At 35.4% G+C, this 23,691-nt stretch overlaps 2 protein-coding genes across 8 annotated transcripts in view; one reads left to right on the top strand and one right to left on the bottom strand.

Annotated features, from left to right (window-relative positions):
• arhgef12b (Rho guanine nucleotide exchange factor (GEF) 12b) overlaps window positions 1-16,237 on the top strand; it is a 98,572-nt gene extending 82,335 nt beyond the window's left edge. For all 7 annotated transcript variants that reach the window (XM_051109352.1, XM_051109351.1, XM_051109354.1 and 4 more), the window contains 16 exons: window positions 1-23; window positions 116-201; window positions 329-454; window positions 1,976-2,090; window positions 5,178-5,278; window positions 5,366-5,443; window positions 5,526-5,601; window positions 6,322-6,489; window positions 6,645-6,732; window positions 7,549-7,626; window positions 7,706-7,800; window positions 8,132-8,389; window positions 8,515-8,757; window positions 11,243-11,469; window positions 13,770-13,845; window positions 15,143-16,237. The exon at window positions 1-23 is cut by the window's left edge and continues 124 nt beyond it. In XM_051109352.1, coding sequence (XP_050965309.1) covers window positions 1-23; window positions 116-201; window positions 329-454; window positions 1,976-2,090; window positions 5,178-5,278; window positions 5,366-5,443; window positions 5,526-5,601; window positions 6,322-6,489; window positions 6,645-6,732; window positions 7,549-7,626; window positions 7,706-7,800; window positions 8,132-8,389; window positions 8,515-8,757; window positions 11,243-11,469; window positions 13,770-13,845; window positions 15,143-15,153 — 1,849 coding nt within the window. In that variant the 3' untranslated portion in view covers window positions 15,154-16,237. The remainder of the gene's footprint in view (window positions 24-115; window positions 202-328; window positions 455-1,975; window positions 2,091-5,177; window positions 5,279-5,365; window positions 5,444-5,525; window positions 5,602-6,321; window positions 6,490-6,644; window positions 6,733-7,548; window positions 7,627-7,705; window positions 7,801-8,131; window positions 8,390-8,514; window positions 8,758-11,242; window positions 11,470-13,769; window positions 13,846-15,142) is intronic.
• A 367-nt stretch (window positions 16,238-16,604) lies between these two features.
• cenatac (centrosomal AT-AC splicing factor) lies at window positions 16,605-22,955 on the bottom strand. Its single transcript, XM_051109355.1, has 11 exons — window positions 22,782-22,955; window positions 22,094-22,257; window positions 21,920-22,018; window positions 21,740-21,806; window positions 21,589-21,651; window positions 21,336-21,397; window positions 21,090-21,204; window positions 20,960-20,990; window positions 20,792-20,887; window positions 17,593-17,725; window positions 16,605-16,893 (listed from the first exon to the last, which is right to left on the bottom strand). Exons 1-11 carry the CDS (start codon window positions 22,896-22,898, stop codon window positions 16,788-16,790), a joined length of 1,053 nt encoding a protein of 350 aa, XP_050965312.1. The 5' UTR covers window positions 22,899-22,955; the 3' UTR covers window positions 16,605-16,787.
• Between the last annotated feature and the right edge of the window lie 736 nt (window positions 22,956-23,691).

Here is a 23,691-nt window from a genome sequence, read left to right as displayed (position 1 = left end):
TGAGGAGATCGTTCAGCTGCACAGTAAATCTCACAACATCACAAACCGCTAAATCCTTGAACACCTCTGAAGTAAACATTCCTTCTAAACACTCTTCCTTCTTGTTTCACTTCAGTGTCTTTAACGGAACAAATGACCGCCGTTCGGAAGAAAAATGAGACAGCGCTTATTGACTCAATAGGAGATGATCTGCTTTCCTGGGTAAGAAGCTGCAAATATGAATTAAAGAAAGTTTCCTGCTGGAAACAAGCAGATTGTATTAGCATGAGGTAGTCAAGCAGTTTTTTGAACATGGTAGTTTTACACTCAGTCATGTCTTTGCCCACAGTTCAGTGGGGAAGAGGAGGCGAAGATCAAGAGAGCTGCGGGCACGTACTGCAGTAACCAGCCTTTTGCCCTGGAACTCATCAAGAGCAAACAGAAGAAAGACCAGCGCTTCAACTCCTTCATACAGGTCAGTGGCTTAATAGTGCAGTGGTTGCTTTCATAATTGTATGTAAAGCTGGGTACACACTACAAGATAATGGGGCTGATTTTGGGCCGATTTCTCCCCTTCCGTCAATCCTAGGTAATGTCTGATTATCTTGGTGGTTCTAAAGATTATTTTATCAGATTTTCCTGTGGTGTGAGGTGTGTTAAGAGTGACTGAATCTGCTCTGAAAAACGTCGGAGGCGCCCGATCGTGAATCATAAATATTCAACAAATTGGAAAATGCTGATTTGTGGGGGGGAACCCTGAGGACAGCCGTGCGAATTATCACAGGAAACAAAACAATATCCCATCAGAAAGCGAGCTGATAGAAGACAGAAGCATAACAAACACAGTCATGGCACAGCACAAAAGGATTTGGACAGCAGAGATAAAGGATTCACGACTTCACCCAAAGCCTTTTCTTTTTTTTCCGTGTATTTTTTGTCAAAATCATTCCAAACACTATTATCATAATTTGTTCCTGCCTATCGTCCACCATGTTTATTCTTAAGTGTTTTTTTTAAGCATTATACATAATATAACAATTACACATTAGAGGGGCGATATACAAATACAAGTTTTTATATCCAAATATTAAAGCGTTTGCGAACTTTCACCATTTTAATTGCTTATTGTTTCATAAAAAATTGTAGAGTATCAATATAATGCTTAATTTCCTTCCTGAAAGAAAAAGTTTTTTTTGCGGGAGAAATTATATTTGTGAATATGAAATTTTGAATGTAAAAAAAAAGATTTATCATGTAGACGTGACTGCTTTTCTTTGCTGTTCTGCAGGGAATAAATAATATGATACAAATGTCCATAACAAAACAAAATGATTATCAATATTTTGTACAATAAAATCACAGAAATTTGTGCCAAAATAGTTTTAGACAAATAGACAATAGACAAAATAAAAGTACCACTGTTTCAGGGCAACTGACATAAAAGGGGCAACTAAAATCAATATCAGATTTAAATTTTACCAAATAATATTTTGCTGTAAATCCTGAGTATAATTTTTAATAATACTTCTTTAACCCTTTTTGTAATTACAGTAAATATTGATTAGGTATTAACCAAACCTTTTTCCAAATAATATTGTCTGTCAATTGATTCCAATACGGATAAACATAAGCAAAAAACAAACTGTCTTGTTGAAATAAAGCTCTTATAGAACTGTTGTGTGATGATTGATTTTCTCGATTGATTTATTGATTTATTTTTTTTCTGAAAATCTGTTGGGGTGTGTGTGCTGTCTTTGTCACATAGTGGCACACCACACACTATAGGAGCAAAACGGTTAAATCTAGGATTGTTTGTCCTCATGTTTGTGGTCTCTCACATTTTGAAGATTTTATAAGATTTTTAAAATCTTTTAGTGTGACCCCAGCATTCAGTTGTGTGTGTGTGTGTGTGTGTTTTGTGTGTTTTCTCTATCAGGCAATTCCAGATGGAAAAGATAGTAAATGTATTATTAATATGGAGGTGTTTGTATTGCAGGAGGCAGAGAGTAACCGCCATTGTCGCAGGCTACAGTTAAAAGATATTATTCCTGTGGAGACACAAAGACTCACAAAGTATCCTCTCCTGCTGGAGAACATTGCCAAATACACAGGTACTGTACAGCAGCCTCTTCTTTATTCAATACTTATATCAATCAGTTCTGAAAATTGCTCAAAATCAATTCTGTTTTTCCTTCATATGCATGAGGGCACTTAAATGTGACAGAGAATTGTACAAACACAAAACATTGAATATAAACTTGCATAACGTTTTGTGGTTAAAGTAAAGTACAGTGGCACTCACAGGCTTCATTGCACAGGATATGTGCTGTGAAAAATGTGAGCTTTGAATTGCTGTGCAGTTTTGCTCAGTGGTATTTTAATTTTGTTGACCTATGAATGCATATTTTTTTGTCGCTTGGAATGCTATGTAAATTCGATACATGAAAATCACTTATTGACAGATGGCTGGTATCAAACACTCAGACACTTTTCCTGTCGGTTCTCTGCAGTGCTGATATATGCTGCCAAATGGTAACCTTAAAGTAGATTTGCTACATCAGATTCATTATGGATCATTACAAATACTTTGATTTGTACCAAGTAGTCAAAAAGTAAGAAAAAATTAAATCCTGTATGGAAAAAAAAAAGATGCATCAGGACACATTAATAATTGCATTGTAGCCCTCTGAATCATAATATAATTGAATCTTGAGGAGCCTAGAGATTCCCATCCCTTACCTCAAGAATAAATAATAATATAATTAATAATATTTTACATATTAACATATCTGTTACAATATCTGTTACCTTTCTTTTTTATAATTTACAATCTTACAATTATTCTCTACTATGTTGTCATTTTCAGTAGCAAAATGCATATTTTAAATGTCTTAAAATCTGACAAATGTCATTTAAAAGTTTGTCTTTGTCATTAGCATAAATATATACATAATTATTGGTAATATTTTAAATGTTAAAATATCTGCAAAAGTGAATGTCCTTTACAATGGTATTCCCTTTATATTAGCAAAATACATAATATTCTAATTATTTGAATATTTAAAATAATATTACAGTGCCTTGAAAAGTATTTATGCCCCTTCATTTTTACATTATTTCACATTTTATGTTGCTCATGTTAAACTGCTTCAAGTTTTTTTCCACATCAATCTACACTCAGCACAACTTAAATGATTCCATTGCATAAGTATTCATATTCGTCTGGGACAGTTTAAATTTAGCTCAGGAGCATTCATCTTATAGGTGTTACTACACTTCGAGTGAAGTTAACCTGTGGCAAATTCAATCGAATGGGTATAACATGAAAAGCCACACACGTCTTAAAAGGTCTAACAGCTGAAAATGCATATCAGAGCAAAAACCAAGCCCTGAAGTAAAAACAAACAAACAAACAAACAAACAAAAACTGGCTGTAAAACTCAGAGACACTGCATCAAGCCACACATCCGGGAAAGAGTTCAGAAAAAATTCTGCGACATTGAAGGTTCACAGAAGCATGTAGTCTCCGTAACCCTTAATGGAAGAAGTCTGAAACAACCACTCTTCCTAGAGCTGGCCTCTTGGCCAAATTGAGCATTCGATGGAAAAGGGCTTTGGTTAGAGTGGTGACCAAGAAGCTGATGATCACTCTAGTTGAGCTCAATGATCATATTGAAGCAGATAGTAGAAACTTACAGAAGAACAAACATCACTGCAACACTTCCTTCACCGATTTGGGCTTTACGGTGGTGTTGAAAGACTCAGTGAAGACACATGAAAATACACTTGAAATTTGCCAAAACAAAAAAAACAAACAAACAAAAAAGGACCCTAGAGACATCTAAAGGACCCTCAGACTGTGAGAAACAAGATTCTCTGATCTGATGAACCTCAATTCAAAGTATCATGTTTGAAGGAAACCAGCGGAGTACCATCCCAAAAGTAAAGTGTGGTCGTATCTGCCTCATGCTGTGGGGCTGTTTTTCAGCGACAGGGACTGAGGGACTCGTCAGAGTAGAAGAAAAGCTCAATGCACCAAAATACAGAGATAGTTTAAATGAAAACCCAGTCCAGAACATTCAGAACCTCAGACTTGGGCAGAAGGTTCACCTTACAACAGGACAATGACCCTAAGCACACAGGAGGAGTGTTTATAGTGGTTTATAGACAACTCTGTGTATGTCCCTGTGTGGCCCAGCCACAGCCTGGGCTTGAACACAATCAAACATTTCTGGAGAAACCTGAAAATATCTGCTAGACCCCATCCAAGCTGACAGAGCTTGAGAGGTGAAAAGGTGAGGCGATGAATGACAGATTATTGCCGAATGCAGATGTGCAAAGCTTGTTGCGTCATACCCAAAAAGGCTTGAGGCTGTAAAGGTGCTTCAGCTAAGTACTGAGTTAAGGGTATGAATACTTATGCAATGTACTTACTACTATTTTTTTTTTTTTTGCCTTTTTCTTTTAATAAATTTTTAAAGGGTGTATTTAAAGGGGTTTGAATACTTTCGCAAGGCACTGTGTTTGTAAATCTGACAACTATCTTTTACAACCATTTATTATCTTTTTCATTACCAAAACGCAGACTATTATAATGAATAATTCTGTTTTAAGTATTAAAAATATCTTTACATCTGACAAATGTCCTTTTCATTTGGTCTTTCAAAATACTGCCATGCTGTCATTGTGTTTGTCTCTGAAACTCATCTCTTGAGATTGTAACAGCACAGATGTCTGTAGGTCTGTTTTTGTTTAGACTGTTAACAGATGAGCCACTCAAAGGGCTGTTTCACACATTCTGCATCTGCGTAACATCAACTGCAGGCTCATGTAGTGCTTTCACATCAACAATGCTTGTGCTGCAGCTCAATACAGAAAATGAAGACATAAAAGAACTGATACAGTGGTCTTTTGAAGTTAGCCAGTGATGTTTAGTACAAAATAAATCATTGTAAACTCTTAAGTTTTGGATAGAGCACAGCATATCACATTGCAAGACATGTCAAAATCTCACATACCCCATACATATTTTATGCCACATTTGGTATAAAATTACCTTATTTTAATGGATTTTAAAGTGTACTTTTAATCACAGTTAGGTCAATTGTGATTGGTACAGTAAATGTATATTAATGTATTAGTGTTAGTTGGGTTAGTCTGTAATTTGTGAATGATTGACTGGTGTATTTTGCCTGCAGAGGATCCTGGGGAGAGAAGTAAAGTGAAACGTGCTGGCGAATGCTGTCGAAAGATTCTCACTCACGTCAACCAGGAGGTGAAGGAAGCTGAGAACAAACAGGTGAGTCAATAACACAGTGGGGACCGCACAGATCAGTGCTAAAATAAAACACGCTAACCTGATCCTTGATTCTCTGCTGTCTCCCAGAGGTTGGAGGACTACCAGAGACGACTGGACCTGTCATCAATGAAACAGAGTGAGAACCCCATGATTGCTGAGTTTAAGGTGAGACTGTGTGTTAATATATTTGAAATCCATTTAATTAACTTAAATTATAAACAAAACTGATTTTACTCTCCATCCATAGAACCTGGACTTGACTAAGAGGAAGATGGTGCATGAGGGACCACTGTCCTGGAAGGTCAACAAAGATAAAACTATTGGTGGGTGTAGATTCAAATTCAAATTAGAAATGTTTTCAAGGCCTGACATCATGGAAAACAGGATTTTATATCATAATTATATTGATTATTTGCATATATGTGACCCTGGTCCACAAAACCAGTCATAAGTAGCACAGGTATATTTGTAGCAATAGTCAACAATACATTGTATGGGTTAAAATGATCGATTTCTCTTTAATGCCAAAAATCATTAGGATATTAAGTAAAGATCATGTTCCACGAAGATATTTTGTAACGTAAATATATCAAAACTTTATTTTTGATTAGTAATATGCGTTGCTAAGAACTTTATTTGAACAAGGCAATTTTCTCAGTATTTTGGTGTTTTTTTGCACCCTCAGATTCCAGATTTTCAAATAGTTGAATCTCAGCCAAATATTGTCATATCCTAACAAACCATACATCAATAGAAAGCTTATTTATTCATCAGCTTTCAGATGATGTATAAATTTCAATTTTGAAAAATTGACCCTTATGACTGGTTTTGGGTTCAGGGTCACAAATATCTCTTAATGATGCAGTTGCATAACAGCCGGTTTAATTCTGAGGGGGAAATGGTTATGAGAAACTAAAATATGACTGTGTGGTGCAACCTTGACTAAAATTATAAATAGAGGGCACATATTGAATGATACAAAAGTGTATAATATGGCGTCTTTAATGTTATTTTGAAATTTTTCATATGACGTGTGTTTTCAGAGCTGTACACATTGCTGCTGGAGGATATATTGGTGCTACTTCAAAGGCAAGATGAGAAGCTAATTTTAAAATGCCACAGTAAGAATCTGGCAGGCACCGCTGAGACCAAACACATCTTCAGCCCAATCATCAAACTCAGCACTGTGATGGTGCGCTCGGTCGCCACCGGTAAGAAACATTGCTTTTAAAAAAAAGAAGAAGAGAAAATGTAACAGATCATACATTTGTCAAAAACCTCATGATGAATAAAAGGTGTTTATTCTTGATGAAAATAAAGTAAATTCAAAAGTAAGCTGAACTAACATTGTCTATATGTTTTACAGACAATAGGTCATTCTTTGTGCTCTCTATGTCTGATAATGGAGCCCAGATCTATGAACTAATGGCCCAGACTGTATCTGAGCAAAAGACGTGAGTTCTGCACTTTTTTACCCATACTTCTATAGTTATCTGCTCATTTAGACTGTTCTTAAGTATCTGTAAAGTAGTGAAGTAATAAATTTACCTCAGTACGTTTAGCCTCTAACACAGAATTAACATTGGATGAATGTTTGTTTAACAGTACTGTTTTAGTATTTTTTTTTTATATAATTTTTTTCTCACTTTTATTAGTTATTTTTAGTATATTTCTATATAGCTTTTATGTATTATTTATTTATGTATTTATTATTATTATTATTATTATTATTATTATTAAATTTAGCACTTTAGCATATTTCAGTTAGTAGCCAAGACAATTTAGTTGGTTTAATTTAATCTATGGCTTAATTGCAATTAATCACATACCAAATAAAAGTTTGAGTTTGCCTAATATATGTATGTGTACTGTGTGTAATGTAATTATTATGTATATATAAATACAAACACATTCTTGTTTAGATTTAAGAAATATTTACAAGTATATGTATTTATTATCATTTTTATATAATTTATTTTATATATAAATAAAATTATTTTGTACATAACATATTTCTCTTAAATATATACATTAATTTATGTATTTATATATACATAATAATTACGCACAGTACACACACATTAGGGAAACTCAAACTTTTATTTTTTTAATTGTTTGACAGCCCTAATTTAATCTAATATTTTTAATTTTAGCTTTATTTTTATTATTGTATCATTTTTATTACTTGTTACATAGTTTTAGTTTTAGTTTTAGTTAAAAAAGAGAAAGTTTACTACTTGTATTTTGTTGTTTGATTTTCCAATCACTAGGTGGCAGTGTCTAATCACACAAAGAGCAGACAGCATGAAGACCAAACTACTCAACATCATTCCATTACCTCAGACTGAGTGAGTTTAGGTCTCTACGACATTTGCAAGTTTTTTATAAGCAGCAAGGTGATTATAAAACGTATGACATGTTTTGCAGTGGGGAGCGTGAAGCGGTCGAGTTGATAAACTCTGGAGATCAGAAACTAAACAAAGACTCTGAGCCCATTTCTTTAGTGAGCATTCAGTCTCCAGGTAAACCGTTTCTTTCATTTACTTTTTTTAAAGGTGTTTGTGAGACTAAAACCAGTCAAACCTTTCTGAACAATACCATTTTCAATGTTTTTTTTTTTTTTTTAAAGAAGTCTCTTCTGCTCACCAATCCTACATTTATTTGATTCAAGAAGAAATTATAAAAATTAATACTTTTAGTTAGCAAGGATGACGTACATTGATCAAAAGTGATAATAAGGGCATTTATAATGTTAAAAAAAAAATTCTATTTCAGATAAATGCTGTTATTCTGAACCTCAAAAATGTCTTTCAAAAAACTGTATGCCTAAATTTTGCTGTATATTTTCTGTAGAAAAAGATGGCACTGAGGTCATGCCAACCCAGCCGTGTAGCACCAACCCATTTGAGACCAAATCTGATGAGGAGGATGAAGAAGAAGAAAACTCACTACAGGATCAAGCTGATGATGATGAAGCCTTTGTGGTGACCGATATGACAGATCGACTGACATTCCTAAAGCAGCGCTCAAGGCTGGGCATCGCCATAGATGAAGACGAGGCCGAGGCCTTTGAGCTCCAGCCGCTCAGAGCTGATGAAGCTCTCAGAACACGTGAGTGGAAGACTTGACTATAGTCTTACTGTGAGCTGTCCTTCTCCCGATACACTGAATCAGAAATGTTGGACATACAGAGGTAACCCTCAAAGTCTGCCCATTTTTTCACTCATTTTTTTCAGTGGCAACACTGAGGCAGCTCCTGATCAACCACATGTCCAGTCAGGAGGACACGGACAGAGACATCGAGAGACGAGTGCAACAGGAAGATGTGGTGAGGATGGGCTCTCAGCCGGGGCCGGAGGACAGCACTTCGATCGTGTCTGCTGTTGAGAACGGCTCAGAGAGGGGCGAGAACAGAGGGGAGAACGCACAGGAACTGCCCTCCGGAGACACAGGCTTCTTTGAGACGTCTGAGGATTGTGGTGTGTAGTCCATTTTTTTTGTTTTTCTGAAATCTTCAGGAAATGGAGGAGACGGCAGTTTATGATTTTGGCTGGCTGAATACACGTTATACTGTTGAATACAAGATTATGTTACAAATTAGAAATGAAAGTATAGACATGAAATGTTGATGTGATTTAATCATTTTATAATATGAAAAGAAAGGCCACAGGCCGTAAAACTAGGGATGGGCATTTTACAGAAATATTGCATTCGAATATTTGGGCTCATAAAAAATGAATTCATTCAAGTTTTTGTCACGATTTCTGAACATCAATGAATTAGCTGTTACGTTATACAACAACGTTACGTTAAATATCTCAAGGTTATATTTTGATTGAAAACGTACACATACACACAGTGTGTGTATGTATATATATATATATATGTATATGTATATGTATGTGTGTGTGTGTGTGTGTGTGTGTATACACTACCATTCAAAAGTTTGGGGTCAGTACATTTTTATTGTTTCTTTTTTTTTTTTTTTTTTTTTTTTTTTTTAAGAAATTAATACTTTTATTCACCAAGGATGTATTAAGTTAATAATTAAAAGTTTATTAACAGTTAATAATAAATGATTTACATTGCTATATTTATATTTTGAATAAACACTGTACTTTTTAAGCTTGTTATTCATGAAAGAATCCTGAAAAAAAAAAATCACAGGTTCCAAAAAATATTTGGCAGCACAACTGTTGATATTATCCAACATTGATCATTCTAATAATAAATCCGTATATTAGAATGATTTCTGAAGGATCATGTGACACTTAAGACTGGAGTAACAGCTGATAAAAATTCAGCTTTTCATCACAGGAATAAATTCTATTTTAAAGTATGTTAAAATAAAAAACATTATTTTATATTGTAAAAACATTTTGCAATATTACTGTTTTTTTTCTATATTTTTAATCAAATAAATGCAGCCTTGATGAGCATAAGAGACTTCTTTAAAGACTATTACAAGTCTTACTGACCCCAAACTTTTGAACGGTAGTGTATATAAAACAGTCTCTTGTTGGAATAATGTAGGAATAATCTAGGATTAAGGACAGAATAATGTACCTAATTTCCAGAAATTCTGGCCAAGTTGAGGTTTCTCTCGATGGCTTTATAAGCGCTGAACGCTTATAAGCGTAGACGCAAATTTTCAAATTGACATTATCTTTATTAACAAACTGCATATTTGAACTATAAACAAGTATATTCTCATTTTGAAAACCTCTTAAAACTACATTCCCTGACACAAAAACAGTAATATTTATAATTTGGGCGTCCGCCATGACACTCGCTTTAAGTAGTACCCAAGTGGCAAAGTGGAAATGACTTAAACTGCAATTCATCAACTGGCCACTAGAGACTGGCTCCAAAAGGAGTCAATTCCATAGACTCCCCGATGTTAAAATGGCCAACTTTACAGCAGAAAAAAAAATGTTTACAGCTTGGTACAAAAAATGATTTCGGTCTATATAGCTAATTTTGCCCTTCATGTCAACTGTGATGAATTTTGCAACACTGCTGTCACCAGTGTTGCGCTAGGTAGGTGTGGTTTCTGCAAAAGCTCCACCCATGTCCCGCCTCTTTGCCCATTTTTGATTATCTGGGAGTGACGTGCAGTGACGCGATTCTAAGATGGCGACGGCCGACTCCCGCCCACTAAGAGCTTCAAAAATGCTCTTCAGAAACCTACGGGTGACGTCACGGACACTACATCCATATTTTTTACAGTCTATACAGTAGTACCGCAATTGTTTCACATGTTAATCCTGAGAAAATACAAATATTATCCACATGCTCAGGTGAAAGTTTGTTCCTTAGTCTGATAACAATAAGAACGTGCGCCGACAAAGATAACGTGTGCTAACAGTTTCTTAGTGCTTTGTGTTAATCTACTCTCCCTCGAGGAAACGTATATATGTCTTATATATTATGTCATAAGATCAGATGTGCTATTTTGTTGACCCTGGAACAACATTTTAATCCAAAATTTTAATCTTGACCACATCCCTACACCTAAACCTAAATTTACCCATGAGTAATCCCTAAAATCAGAGGAAATGATAGATGAATGACACTGATGTACAAGCACCAAACACTGACTGTAAGCCTAAACTTCATAAAAACTATAAACTCTTTTTTCAAATCTTATTGGTTAATCACAATGTTGTTCCAGGGTCAACAAAGATGTTGATCCAGGAACATGTCGCACTTGGTAAAATCAGGTTCTGCTTTTACGGTTAGCAAATCAACACAAAAGTAAAATTCAAATAGTGTTTTTATTTTTCGAATAATTATTACAGACCGAATATTCAAATGTTTGACTATTTGTGCAAACCTGTAAGTAAAATGAGAAACCTGAAACGAATACAGCTATCTATTGGTTGCCTGGGACCTTCATTACATTATACCTCAGTCTCAACCTGTTGGCCGCATCCTGTAAGCGTCCCTCTTGTTTTCTGTCAGTCTCTGCAGGCAGTTACATGGTGGTGGAGGTGTACGGCGGCTCAGGCGAGAGCAGCACAGATGATGACGTGCAGGGCAGCAGTGGGGAGCCGGTGGCCGGGGGAGACTCAGGCATTGACTTGAAGAAGCTCCTTTCTTCCTCCTCTCAGAGCAGCGGAGGACCAAACCTCAACAGGCAGATCATGACACACTTGCGTATACTACAGGCCAACCTGCAGCATCTGAAGGTGACATGTTGCTCCCTAAAAAGTGCTTTAACTTAATGTGTTTGTTTTGTTAAATTATATTAAAGAGCTGGAGTTTTAGTGGATGTATGAAGTAATCTTTACTTTAATTCACACAGGTGTAGTTTATTACATTAACTATGAACATATTCATAATTTGACAACTAGGAAGTCGCACAATACTGATCATGACTTTATTTCCTTGTTTTAATGTTGTTTAAAAAAAACTGACATACCTCTTTGTACAGATTTTGCTTAAAAGCTGTTCTTCTGTTTTCTACTTTAAAATAAGTGACACTTTTTGATATTTTATCATTCAAATCAGGGGCAAATCACTATTTTTAATCTCTCCTTGCAATGTCATACTCAGTTGTATGGCTGTTTGGAAATACAGTTGTGGTTAAAAGTTTGCATACACCTTGCAGAATCTGCAAAATGTTAATTATTTTACCAAAATAGAAGGGATCATACAAAATGCATGTTATTTTGTAGTTGTTCATGAGTCCTTTGTTTGTCCTGAACAGTTAAACTGGCTGCTGTTCTTTAAAAAAAAATCCTTCAGTGCCAACAAATTCTTTGGTTTTTTAACGTTTTTGTGTATTTGAACCCTTTCCAGCAGTGACTGTGATTTTTGAGATCCATCTTTTCACACTAAGGCAGGGTTGCCGCGGGTCCTTAAAAAGTCTTAAATTTAGTTGATCAAATTTAAGGTCATAAAAAGTCTTAAATTGTACAAGAAAGTCTTAATTATGATTAAGAGGTCTTAAATTTTAGGCAGGGGAAGACCAGAATTGCGATACAGCTTAGTGTCATGATTAAACTTCAAAAGGCTGTGATTTCGTTACATAAACATGAGCGCTGCGCGTTCAAAGTCCGGTGCTGAGCTGCTTTGTGTACTGCCGTTACCGGGGAAACGCATGTCTGCAGTTCCGAATGCGCCATCTGCTGGCAGAGATTGAATGTGCATTTTTAATAAGCCTGTTGTTTTGAGTAGAGTATTCTTACAATACAGGAGGCTGTAGTTTCAGGACCGCATTTCTAGGACCCTGTAATTTTTTTTTTAATTATTTATTTATTTTATTTTATTTATTTGTCGTATGTATGCATTAACAGCTCATACTATTTATAGCAGTTGCTATTCAATATCTGTATATTATTTTTAAGAAAATACTAAATGCAGTTGTTTAATTATATACACTTAATTATTGTCCTAACCAGCTCCTAATCCTAAAGTAACCCTCTTGAAATATTTAGTCTAATTTATTTCAGTATATTCTAGATTTCTGTTCATTAGCTGCTGCGCTTCATGTCTGACGTGTGACCCACTTAACAAAGTGAAGTAAACGGTAAAACAATTGCCATACAAATTAGTGTGTTTATTAGTATTTCAATAAATTTAAAATAATATCTGAACTGTAAATTAGTTTTCACAGTAGTTTAGTCATTTTACAGTTTAGTATTTAACCATAGACATTGCCTTACCCTGCTCATATGGTATTAATTTTATTTGTGCAGGTCTTAAAAAGTCTTAAATTTGAGTTTAAAAATCCTGCAGCAACCCTGCACTAAGGACAACTGAGGGACTCATATGCAACTATTACAGAAGGTTCAAACACTCACTGATGCTCCAGAAGGAAAAACAATGCATTAAGAGCTGTGGTCAATTTTATAAGTTCAACTGTTATTTTCTCTTGTAAACTATATGCAAACATATTTTATGTGAAATATTCTTATTCAGGTCAATATTAAATAAAAATAACATGCATTTTGTATAATCCCTCTTAATTTGGTAAACATTTTGCAGATTCTGCAAGGTGAATGTAAACTTTTGACTTCAACTGTATATGAATTGAAAAAAATGCTAAACACATTAGAATTTAAAATGTGTTAGTATGTATAAGTACAAAAAAACAAATATTCTGACTATAATGTTCTGTAAAAGTATATGCTGTAATTACTGTATATATAGGCCAGAAAACACTTTTGACTGTTAGAGTACAAAAAAAGTCAAATGTAAAATTTTCTATACAATATCATGCTTATTTGTCTTCAGTAATTAAACTGTATCATTATATTCTCTTATAAAGATCCTCCTAAAATATAAAGGCAGCCTTGGAATTAGAAGTTAAAAAAAACAAAAAAACTTAAGTATCCAACTTAAGTATCCAAATAATTTTTTGCACCACTGCATGTTAACAAATTATTTTTAGAAATAAAAAAGTTATAATATTAAATAAATAAATATAGATTTGTGCCTGTTTGGTTTGCTTATTTACACAAATGTGAAATAATCTGTTTTTCAGGATACGGAAATTAAGTATAACCAGCTACGCCAAAGGCTATCAGAGGAAACGGCTACTGACACAGAGGAAAACAAAGGTAGCGCATCTTTTGTACTTCCTGTTAATGGTTTGGTGTACTGTGCTGCATTTATAGATGCCCTAAAAGAGCTTTCATTTCATTTGGTGCCTATCGAATTTAGTCGGAACAATTATACTTACGAGTTAAATGCACATGAATATCAACACCAAGTCATAATTATGAGTGGAATTTCCCAGTTTGTACATGTCAGTGCGAAAACCTTCTCATTACGGTTCAATTAATAGCACCATCAATTTTTTTATTATTATTATTATTATTTTAATGTTCCTTGAGTACGTTACTTAAGTTTTTGCACACCAAAAAAAAAAAAAAAAAAAAAAAAAAGGGAAAATTATTATTTTCAACCCTCATTCTGAACATCTAAAACGAGCTGGTTTAATGGTTGTGTCCTTTAAGGCTTCTTAGTAATTGGCCACTTATGATTGGCTAATGTCATTGCACAAGAAACAGTATCATTGCCCACTCACTACTGCATGTGATTGTACTGAAAACATGATCAAAAGAAACTGTAATTTCCAGACAAAGCATTATGAAGTAATTTACTTACCATTTGTGATGCAGCTGCAGTCAGATCTAGTACCGCTTCATCTTTCAACAAATGTTTCTTTGTGAATTCTCCGTGACACTGTGTCTCGATTACAAACAAACTCCTCCAAACAGTCCTCAGACATGATCCGGCATGCATTTAAAAAAAAAAAAGCTATCTACTTGTTCTTTACACTGGGGTCCTTCTGATATCTATTCAAAAGACGTGAACGAGCTGTTTAAACCAAATGTGTCAAAGCAAAACGTTCTTTCACTCCATCTGTCCTACGGATAACAGACTCGAGCACATGGACTGTGTCAAACCGAACACGCATGTGTGTACTGTGTCCAGTTTGTGGAAGTCATTGTAGTTTCTATTTGCTTTTGACACGGCACCACACTCGCATTCAGCTCATTCAAGTGATAAGTGGGCGGGGCCTATGGTGAGAAGATGACTATTCGTCGATGCCTTGCTCTGGGGGCGGTGTTTATGCAAATGTTTGTGCCCAGAAGATGTCACCTTGCACCTCAGATCCAAACAAGCTGTTTTTGGAGCTTGATTAAATAAATGCTTTGTTTGTAATGAGGAGGACATGTTAAGCTATAGAACTTGCAGGATGTTTAATTGGTACAAAGATCAATGCAAATTTGATTTCTCATGTCATGATGCCTTTAATCATATCTTTGTAATTGTTGAGATGAACGCACCTCATGTTGTAACTGACTTCTCAACTTCTCTTATTTTGTTTCTCATTTATCCTTCTTTCAGATAAAAGTTAGTGAAGCAGAGCTCTTTTTCTGTTTATTGAGATGGGAGGAGACACAGAGACACTGGGCTGCTCCAGTCCTGCTCCTCCTCTACCAGCGCTCATGCATGGACAGAGACAGTCAGAATGGACAGCAGATCTGGAGTTTCTGTTCACACCACACTACAGGACGACCCCAATCACTCACTCCAAATCTCTGTCCATCTGCACACCAGCATGGTCATGGTACTTTGAGAAAGTTTGCCATATACGGACGTTTTACCATCTGCATTCAGAGGACAGAAGACACATCATTCCTTCAGCAGACCTCCGTCACTGTCAAAACCATGTGATTTGAGGGTAAACTCAAGCGTGGATCTATAAAACTTCCCCAGGTGCATGATATTTTTTCATGAAGTTTGATTGGATGACACTAGTCAATATTAGCCAATGAAAGTACAGCATGAGTGGTCACATGATCTTTGACCTGACTGGCATAATGATGTCAAACAGACAGATATTCACATAAACCAAACGCCTGACATCTGTTTTGATACGGCGTGCGGTATATGTGATTTTACAATGTAGAAACCACATTTGACATCGACGGTAAGTTGTGATAAACTTCTGATTGAAATCCTGTACTGCTAGAGCACGTTAATAGATGTGCAGAGAATATTAATTATCACGTGAGCCTAAAATGAGACGTCTTGAAGAGGAACTGGCGATGTTTGCTGACTGATGATGAAGGCAAATGATACTAGTAGGGTAATGGGTCTGAGGATGGGCTGATGATTGTGGTGGTGTCTCTCCTCATTCCTCCTCTCTTAATAAACCACATGCTATTTAATGAAGCTACTGAAAGCGTTTTCTCTGGCTCACGGCCACGGGAAAACCGGACCTTTCGCAATGTCGTCGGGTCGAGCTGACGCGACGCGTTTCAGGCAGCTCGGCCTGATCCGTCTTTCGGATTTTCTTGGTTTGGAGAATGAAGTTAAATAGAAAGAAGCTTCAATGCAGGAACTTGATGAAGACCCTTAACGGTCCATTTTAAATGTAATGTATTGTACAATTATGACCAACACTGCATCTCTTACAGAGACCCTTTTTTTTTTTTTCTTCTTTTGCGTTCTAAAGCGTTCAGTCATGTATTATTTTAACAGAAACTACTAAAAAAGAAGAAAAATAAAAGACTGCAAGGTATCCTTTAATATTAATGTAATCTGTATTTTTATTATTCTGTCTAGACGTTTGAGGTATTTTATTATATTATTGAACATTAATATGGTCTTGGCTTTCCGTTGAGAACATGAAATAGCTCTAATAGACGAGATTCTATTAAATTTGACTGAACTGATGTATTTGTTCAAAATGGAAAGAGGATATTGCACATTGTGTCTTCATTTTATCACATTTACCTTTTTGAGGAGAGTGGGAAGGATATTTTGTTTTGGATTTATGACCAAAAAAGGAAATTACACAACATCTGTAGCAAAAATGTATTCAATAAACTGGAAACACAAATGCTGATTTCTTGTACAAATTCTTCCTAATTGTTTCAGAAATGCACAAGCTGAAACAAACATCTAATAAGAAATAGTAATTCTCAATATGAGAAAACCAATATGCCATCTTTCAGCTACTCCCAGTGTATCTGGGGCATCCATTTCATAACGCTCCATTACTGAGGTCTTTTTGCTTCTTTGTTGCTTTCCCATCATCTTCCCACTTCCTCTTTCCCTTGGTTTTTGCCTCCTCTTCTCTGAACTGACGTCTGAGGAGGGAAAAGAGTGTCAATAATATATACTGCTATCCATAAAAAAAAAAAAAAAAAAAAAAAACTAATTCTTTTATAGAAATATTGTTTACAAAAGCAATTTTGTACTGAACATTTACATCAAGGGTGAGTTCACCCAAAAATGAAAATTGTGTCATTAATTGCTCACTCTTATGTCATTCCAAACCTGTAAGACCTTCATTCATCTTTAGAACACAAATTAAGATCTTTATGATGAAATTCAAAAGCTTTTTGACCCTGCATAGACACCAATGCAACTGAAACGTTCAAGGCCCAGAAAGGCGCTCTTGTAATCTCATATCGAAGACTGACAGTGAAGAGAAGAAATTGTTAAATAAAGTATTTTGTACAAAAAAGTATTTTTGTAGATTCATAAAAATAAGGCTAAAGCACTGATGCCACATGGACTATTTTATTAATGTCTTTACTACCTTTCTGGTACTTGAACAAGGTAGTTGTGTTGCTGTCTATGCAGAGTCAGAAAGCTCTTGGATTTCATCAAAAATATCTTAATTTGTCTTCCAAAGATTAATGAAGGTTTTGGTTTGGAATGACACAAGGGTGAGTAATTTGACAAAATTTTCATTTTTGGGTAACTATCCCTTTAAAGGACACAACGATCTATTATTAAAAACCCCGCAATGAAACAGCTATTGTGAAGTAGTTAGAGCTCACCTAGACTGCCAGCGCCTGCCACTATTCCACACACGTCCAAAAGATGGCAGCCAGTTGGCGTCAGTATGTGAGCTGTGGTCAAAGTTCGCACCCACACGGTTGGGCGGAAGCTTCTTGAGCTTCTCTTGCTCTTCTGTAATTCAAAATTCAAGATACATTATTGGAACATGCACATTTTTATATATAGGATACGACTTGGAATGAAATGTAAACCTGGCTAACTTCTTAGACTGTGCATTAAAAATATAAATAGTAAGATCAAACTAAGATACACCTTAAAAGAAACACAAATAAAAATATAGCTGCAAGCAGCAATTGTGGGGCCAAGCACAAAAGAGGCAGAATGAGAAGCTAAGCTTGGCAAGGAGCAACAGACTGACTACAACTAATTAAAGCCATTTTAGGATGATATCAGTTGAAATGGATGAAAAATCATAAATACAACAACTAATCATATAATTTAATGGGTTATCCCTTTTGACCAATAGGTGGTGCTGTTTTCAAACTGATGCAATGTGTTCTGTGTGAGGCGACAATGACACACAAAGTTTGGTGTCATTATGTCAAAGCTTTACAGACATACAGCCTCAGAGTCATTTTTCAAATGACTTTGTAATGGCGCTGTATGAAAACAGTAATGGCGCTCAAATTTGTAATGGCGCTGTATGAAAACAGTTTTGTCTATCGACACAAAATCCATAACTTTGTGTAAACACAGTCTGAAGATGATTTGAGTCAAATTTGGTGAAATCAGACCAACGGCCTAGGAGGAGTTTGAACAAGTAAGTTTTGTACACCAAAATGGTAGAAAAGGAAGTTGGGCTATCTATGTATAATTGGTATGTATGTTGTCAGCATGACCCAAAGAATATTTTTAGTTTATTACAATAGGCTAATCCAATCATAAGTTATTAGCATTTTTGTAAATTTCATTACAAAAAATTAAAATTAATTAATTAAAATGCAATATGGCTGACACCCAAAATGGCTAACATGGAAAAATTATGGTTTGAATCTGCATGCTTTGTGATTTTTGGCTGAAGCATTCAGAAGTTATAAGCAAAAATAGCCATTTTTCATATCTGTTGACCACTAGGTGGCACTGTGCTGAAACACTGCAGGAAACCTCAGGTCATGCCTGTTATAACACACACCAAGTTTGGTCTCAATACGCCAAACCATTGCAGAGATATAACCTTACATTCATTTTTGCGTGCTTTTTGTAGAATTCGTTTGTGCGTTATTTGAGAATGCTTTGACTAATCAATTGGAATTCCATAACTTTTTGCCAGCATGGTCTGAAGATGATCAGAGCCAATTTTGGTGAAAATCAGACAAACCACCTAGGACAAGTTCGAAAAAGTAGGGATTTTCAAAGATTTTCGAATTTCATTCGACTTGGCATGAGCCAAGAATTCGGAGGAAAATTTTCCATCTGTGCCTTACGGTTCAAAAGTTATTAGCATAAAATGATTGAAACTTTGGACAAGTGGTGGCACTAGAGAGTTTAAGAGTCCAAATTTGCTATGGTTGTTTAATGTTGGGACTGTCCTCTATCTGTTTTCCAAATTTCACAACTTTCCCACAAATGGTTCTATGAGCTGCCATACACTTGAGTGGAAAAAACGGACGAAGAAGAAGAATAAGAACGCCAACAGATACAATAGGTGCCTTCGCACCTTCGGTGCTTGGCCCCTAATAAAAATGGGCAAAAACATAAGAGGAAAATGGTTGATGACTGTGGAAGGTTTCATATATATATAAACATAAATAGAAAATTTTATTAAAATATAAATAGTTAATACCACTTTTGTTAAAAAAAAAAGAAAAAGAAAAATTAAAGATGACTACTGGATGCCACTTATTGAACTGAACATGCAACTTACAGGATTAGTTTACTTCCAGAACAAAAATTTCCTGATAATTTACACACCCTCATGTCATCCAAGATGTTCACGTCTTTTTTTCTTCAGTCGAAAAGAGATAAAGGTTTATGAGGAAAACATTCCAGGATTCCATTCCATGGAATTCAATGGGGATAAACAGGTTGAAGGTTCAAATTGCAGTTTCAGTGCAACTTCAAAGGGCTCTACACGATCCCAGATGAGTAATAAGGGTCTTATCTAGCGAAACGATCAGTCATTTAAAAAAAAAAACAAAAAAAAACACATGAAATAAACATTTATATACTTTTTAACCACAAACGCATCTTCACGCATTACATAATCACAATTGGAAAGGTCACGCGTGGTTAGTTCTTTTTCTGTGCAGTTTGTTCAAAAAAGGTAGGGGAAGGTGAAAAACTCAAAAACTCAGATCATTTTCTCCTCCAACTTTAAAATTGTCAGAAGTTGTTTTACCTTTTTTTGTAAAGGGCATTTGACTTTCTTTGCACATTCGCTTTGTCAACACTGGGTCGGTACTTCCACCTACATCACACATGACCTTTCCAACACAATTAAGTAATGTGTGAGGTCAAGCTAGTGCAAGACGAGCATTTGTGGTTAAAAAGTATCTAATTTTTTTAAATTTAGAAAATGAGCAATCGTAAAAATAAGTCTTATTGCTAGATAAAACCCTTATTCCTTGGCTGGGATCCTGTAGAAGCCCTTAGAAGCTGCTCTGAAACTGCAATTTGGGCTTTTATCTCATTGGCCCCCACTGAAGTCCACTATATGGAGAAAAATCCTGGAATGTTTTCCACAAAAACCTCTCTTTTCAACTGAAGAATGAAAGACATGAACATGTCAAATGACATGGGGGTGAGTAAATTATCAGGAAATTTTTATTCTGGAAGTGAACTAATGTGATGTGACTGTAAAAATATATAAATAAATAAAATAGAAATGGGTTGTTCACCCAAAAAGAACATTTAATCATCTACAGATCCTCATGTCATTCCACACCTGTACATCTTAGTTTCTTCTGTGGAACGTGAAAAAAGATATTTTGAAGAATGTTGGTAACCAAACAGTTTCAGTCCCCATTTTTTTTTTTTTTTTTTTTACATTGGGACATACAATTTTGTCTAGTCAGTGGGAACTGAAACTTTTGACTACCAGCATTCTTCAAAATATCTTGTCCTGCAGAAGAATGTCAGTCATATAGAGTGTGTAAATGATAGAATTTTCTTTTTTGAATGAACTATACCTTTAAGTGTTTTATACAGGGCGTGTGAGAATGAGAGTGAAGTACATACTGTGTTTGAGGAACTCCTGAAGTGAGGGGCCCATTTCCTGCTGTCCAGTGCCTGTGGCTTCATCAGGCTCGTCCAGTAGCCATGGCGGTACAGCTCCTACAATTTAACACAACCTGCTCAGTATCTCAAAGAATAAACTCTAACCCAAACTAAACATATTTTACTCACCAGTATGAACATTTCCACTGCTGGATGAGTCCTGCAAATAGAAGCAGCAAACCTAAATGATCCCTGACCTTGTTTATTAACCTAGTCCATCATTGTTGCATATATATACACACTGTGTAAGAAAGATTACCTGGTAACCAATGAAAGTTAAGCCGAGTCCTGGTTCATTCCACTGACTGTGTGAGGCGAAATCCTCATGGCTCGGTCCGGGTCGTGCATCCATTTCATAAGAGCGACTGTGGGAACTACTTATCAAACATCAAAACTAATGCTTTAGACATTACAAACTCTGTTAAGTTTCAGACAATATAAAGAAAACACATTCTGATCTTCTCATGACACTAAAGCAGCATTTAAACACAATTTCTGTTTTTACCTGGCTATGTGTTTATTGTTGTGCTGGTCCACTTCAGCAGGTTGTACCAGTTCTGGATCAGGCTAAGTTTGATTCAGGAAAGTCAACAGTAATGCTCCATATCTTTTTAACATCATTTTCCCATCAAAGGAATTACTTTGATAAATGCATGCTTTTTTTAAAGGCTAATTACTGTAGCATTTCCAATAATGTTTTCACCAAACAAACAAGTACTGAGATATGGATACGTTTGGAGCATCCCAGGAAAACAAACCTCTGATAATGACTGAAGGACTTCCAGTCTGTGCTGCTCCTGGGATCGGATCACTGCAGCTTGCTGAGGATGAAAGAGAACAAACGTTTTGTAGCTCAGATATGGTTAAATCAACAGTCATTAACATCGAAAGTGCCTGTAAAGTCTTTACCTGTTTAATAAACACATCCTCTTTTTCTTCAAACTGTTCCAGAGCCTTGGAAACCTCAGTCTTGAATCTATAAAAACAGCATTCGTCATTTATTTCTCTGTAGAACAATGTACTAATGTACTACAGAAAAGTTGTTTGGAACACATCCGTGTACCCAAACACAAACAAGCAAGCACTAACCTCTCAGTTTCCTCTTCTTTTATGATAAACTTGTCTCGCAGTTTGGGATCCGCTTTATTATCCCACCAGAACTTGTGTGTGTTTGTCCGATGCTCTGGGCTGAAACGAGAAGTACTCAGTAAATTCACTGCAAGCTCTGCATGACTTTCCACAGGTTTTGATGTGTGATCTTACGTGCTCATGTGTTCCAGCAGTCCTCCGTACAGCACACTGATGTTACTGTCAGTCACGTGTTTCTGCACCTCCAGCGCGCAGCAGTAACACCAGAACTTCTCATCATGATCAGGACTGTATTTCTCCACCTGAGGATTTTTAATGGTCCGCCGTGCTTCTTTGACCTGTAATAATATGAAGAAATGTTATAAAACATGCAGATGCAGAGATGCAAATACGTTTATTACAAGTCATGAGACCAAATAGTATTTCAACACTCAAGACACACTTACTATCAATGACATTAAGAGACATTTTGTGCTTTGTAAAGTTAGTTGTCAACCATAAGCTGAACTTGTTCTTAGTTTGAGGTATATCTGAACTGACTTCATAAATTTAAATCCACAAAATTTCTTTTAACCTTTATTTAAACAGGAAAAAATCTTTTACAGAAGTGTCCTGGCCTAAATAGGCAGCCTAATGTAACTTGTATACACAAAACCTATACAATCAAAACGTATGCGACATTAACAACATTTATAAAACATTGACTCATCCTCCAGTTCTCACTACCACAAAAAGTTACTTCCTCGCATGTGTTATTATTTTATATGTAAGCCAATGAAGTGCAAACATTATGTGTGGCCAAAGCGTATTTTGAGCCGCTGTTGGCAGCATATTTAGCTAGTTGTCTTGTTAGCAGGCTTACCTTCTCCATGAATTTGACGAGAATTACTTTAAGTTTGCTCTGGTGACTTTTCCCATAAATGTGTCCTTTTCCAGAAAAATCTGTTTTTCTGCAGATTGGGCAATAAAACGCGCCCATTTGGCTGTTTTGTGTTTGTCTCTTTAGCGACTGCAAACGTGATGTTGTCCAAACATAGTGACGTTATAAAATATCAAGAATGCAGTAGCGCCCTCTTGCGATTGGGATGATTTTTTGTCTTCTCGAATAAACCTGCATTGTTATTAAATCTCAACGGAAATAAATCAAAACAGCGGAGAGATAGAAAGAAATCTGAGAAGTCTTATTTGGTGCTCATGATTCATTTCTTATCAATTTTAAATATATTTGGGGTAAGATTTTAAACAATGTATACTTTTGATCTGCAAGGACAAAAATACTATTCTTTTGAAATTCTTATTCATCAAAGAAACCTAAAAAAAAAAAAAATGATCATGGTTTCCACAAATCTATTAAGCAGCAAAGTACCTAGTTCTAGGTTAGTTGATAATAACTAAGCACCAAATCAAAATAGTATAATGATTTCTGAAGGATCATGTGACACTGAAGACTGGAGTAATGATGCTTTAAAAAAAAAACAAAAAAAAAAAACAGCCTTGTCAACACACAAATTAATTGCATTTTAAAATACTTTTAAACCGAAAACGTGTTAATAAATTCACAATATTACTGTTTTAACCAAATTATATTGCATGGAAAGCACTTTTGCCTGCATTGGCTTAATTGGAAAACGTATATATTACACAGAGAAAACTTAACTGATACTTTTTTTTTTTTTTGGACCAAATGAATAAAGCCTTAGTGAGCAAAAATAAACAAACTAAAAAAAAAATTAAAATAAAATTAAAAAAAATTCCAAAGTACAACAAAAACA

The sequence above is a fragment of the Labeo rohita genome, chromosome 5, assembly GCF_022985175.1.
Source record: "Labeo rohita strain BAU-BD-2019 chromosome 5, IGBB_LRoh.1.0, whole genome shotgun sequence".
Lineage (NCBI taxonomy): Eukaryota > Metazoa > Chordata > Actinopteri > Cypriniformes > Cyprinidae > Labeo > Labeo rohita.
Note: the sequence above shows the minus strand (reverse complement) of the source record. Positions and strands in the feature narration are given on the sequence as shown.

Excerpts from the sequence above, each read along its gene's own strand:
- cenatac (XM_051109355.1), bottom strand. The coding sequence starts at position 22,898 with ATGGGCGCGTTTTATTGCCCAATCTGCAGAAAAACAGATTTTTCTGGA. Across the intron at positions 22,258-22,781 it reads TCGTCAAATTCATGGAGAAG|GTCAAAGAAGCACGGCGGAC; the intron begins GTAAGCCTGCTA and ends ATATTATTACAG. Across the intron at positions 21,398-21,588 it reads TCCTTCAGTCATTATCAGAG|CCTGATCCAGAACTGGTACA; the intron begins GTTTGTTTTCCT and ends AATCAAACTTAG.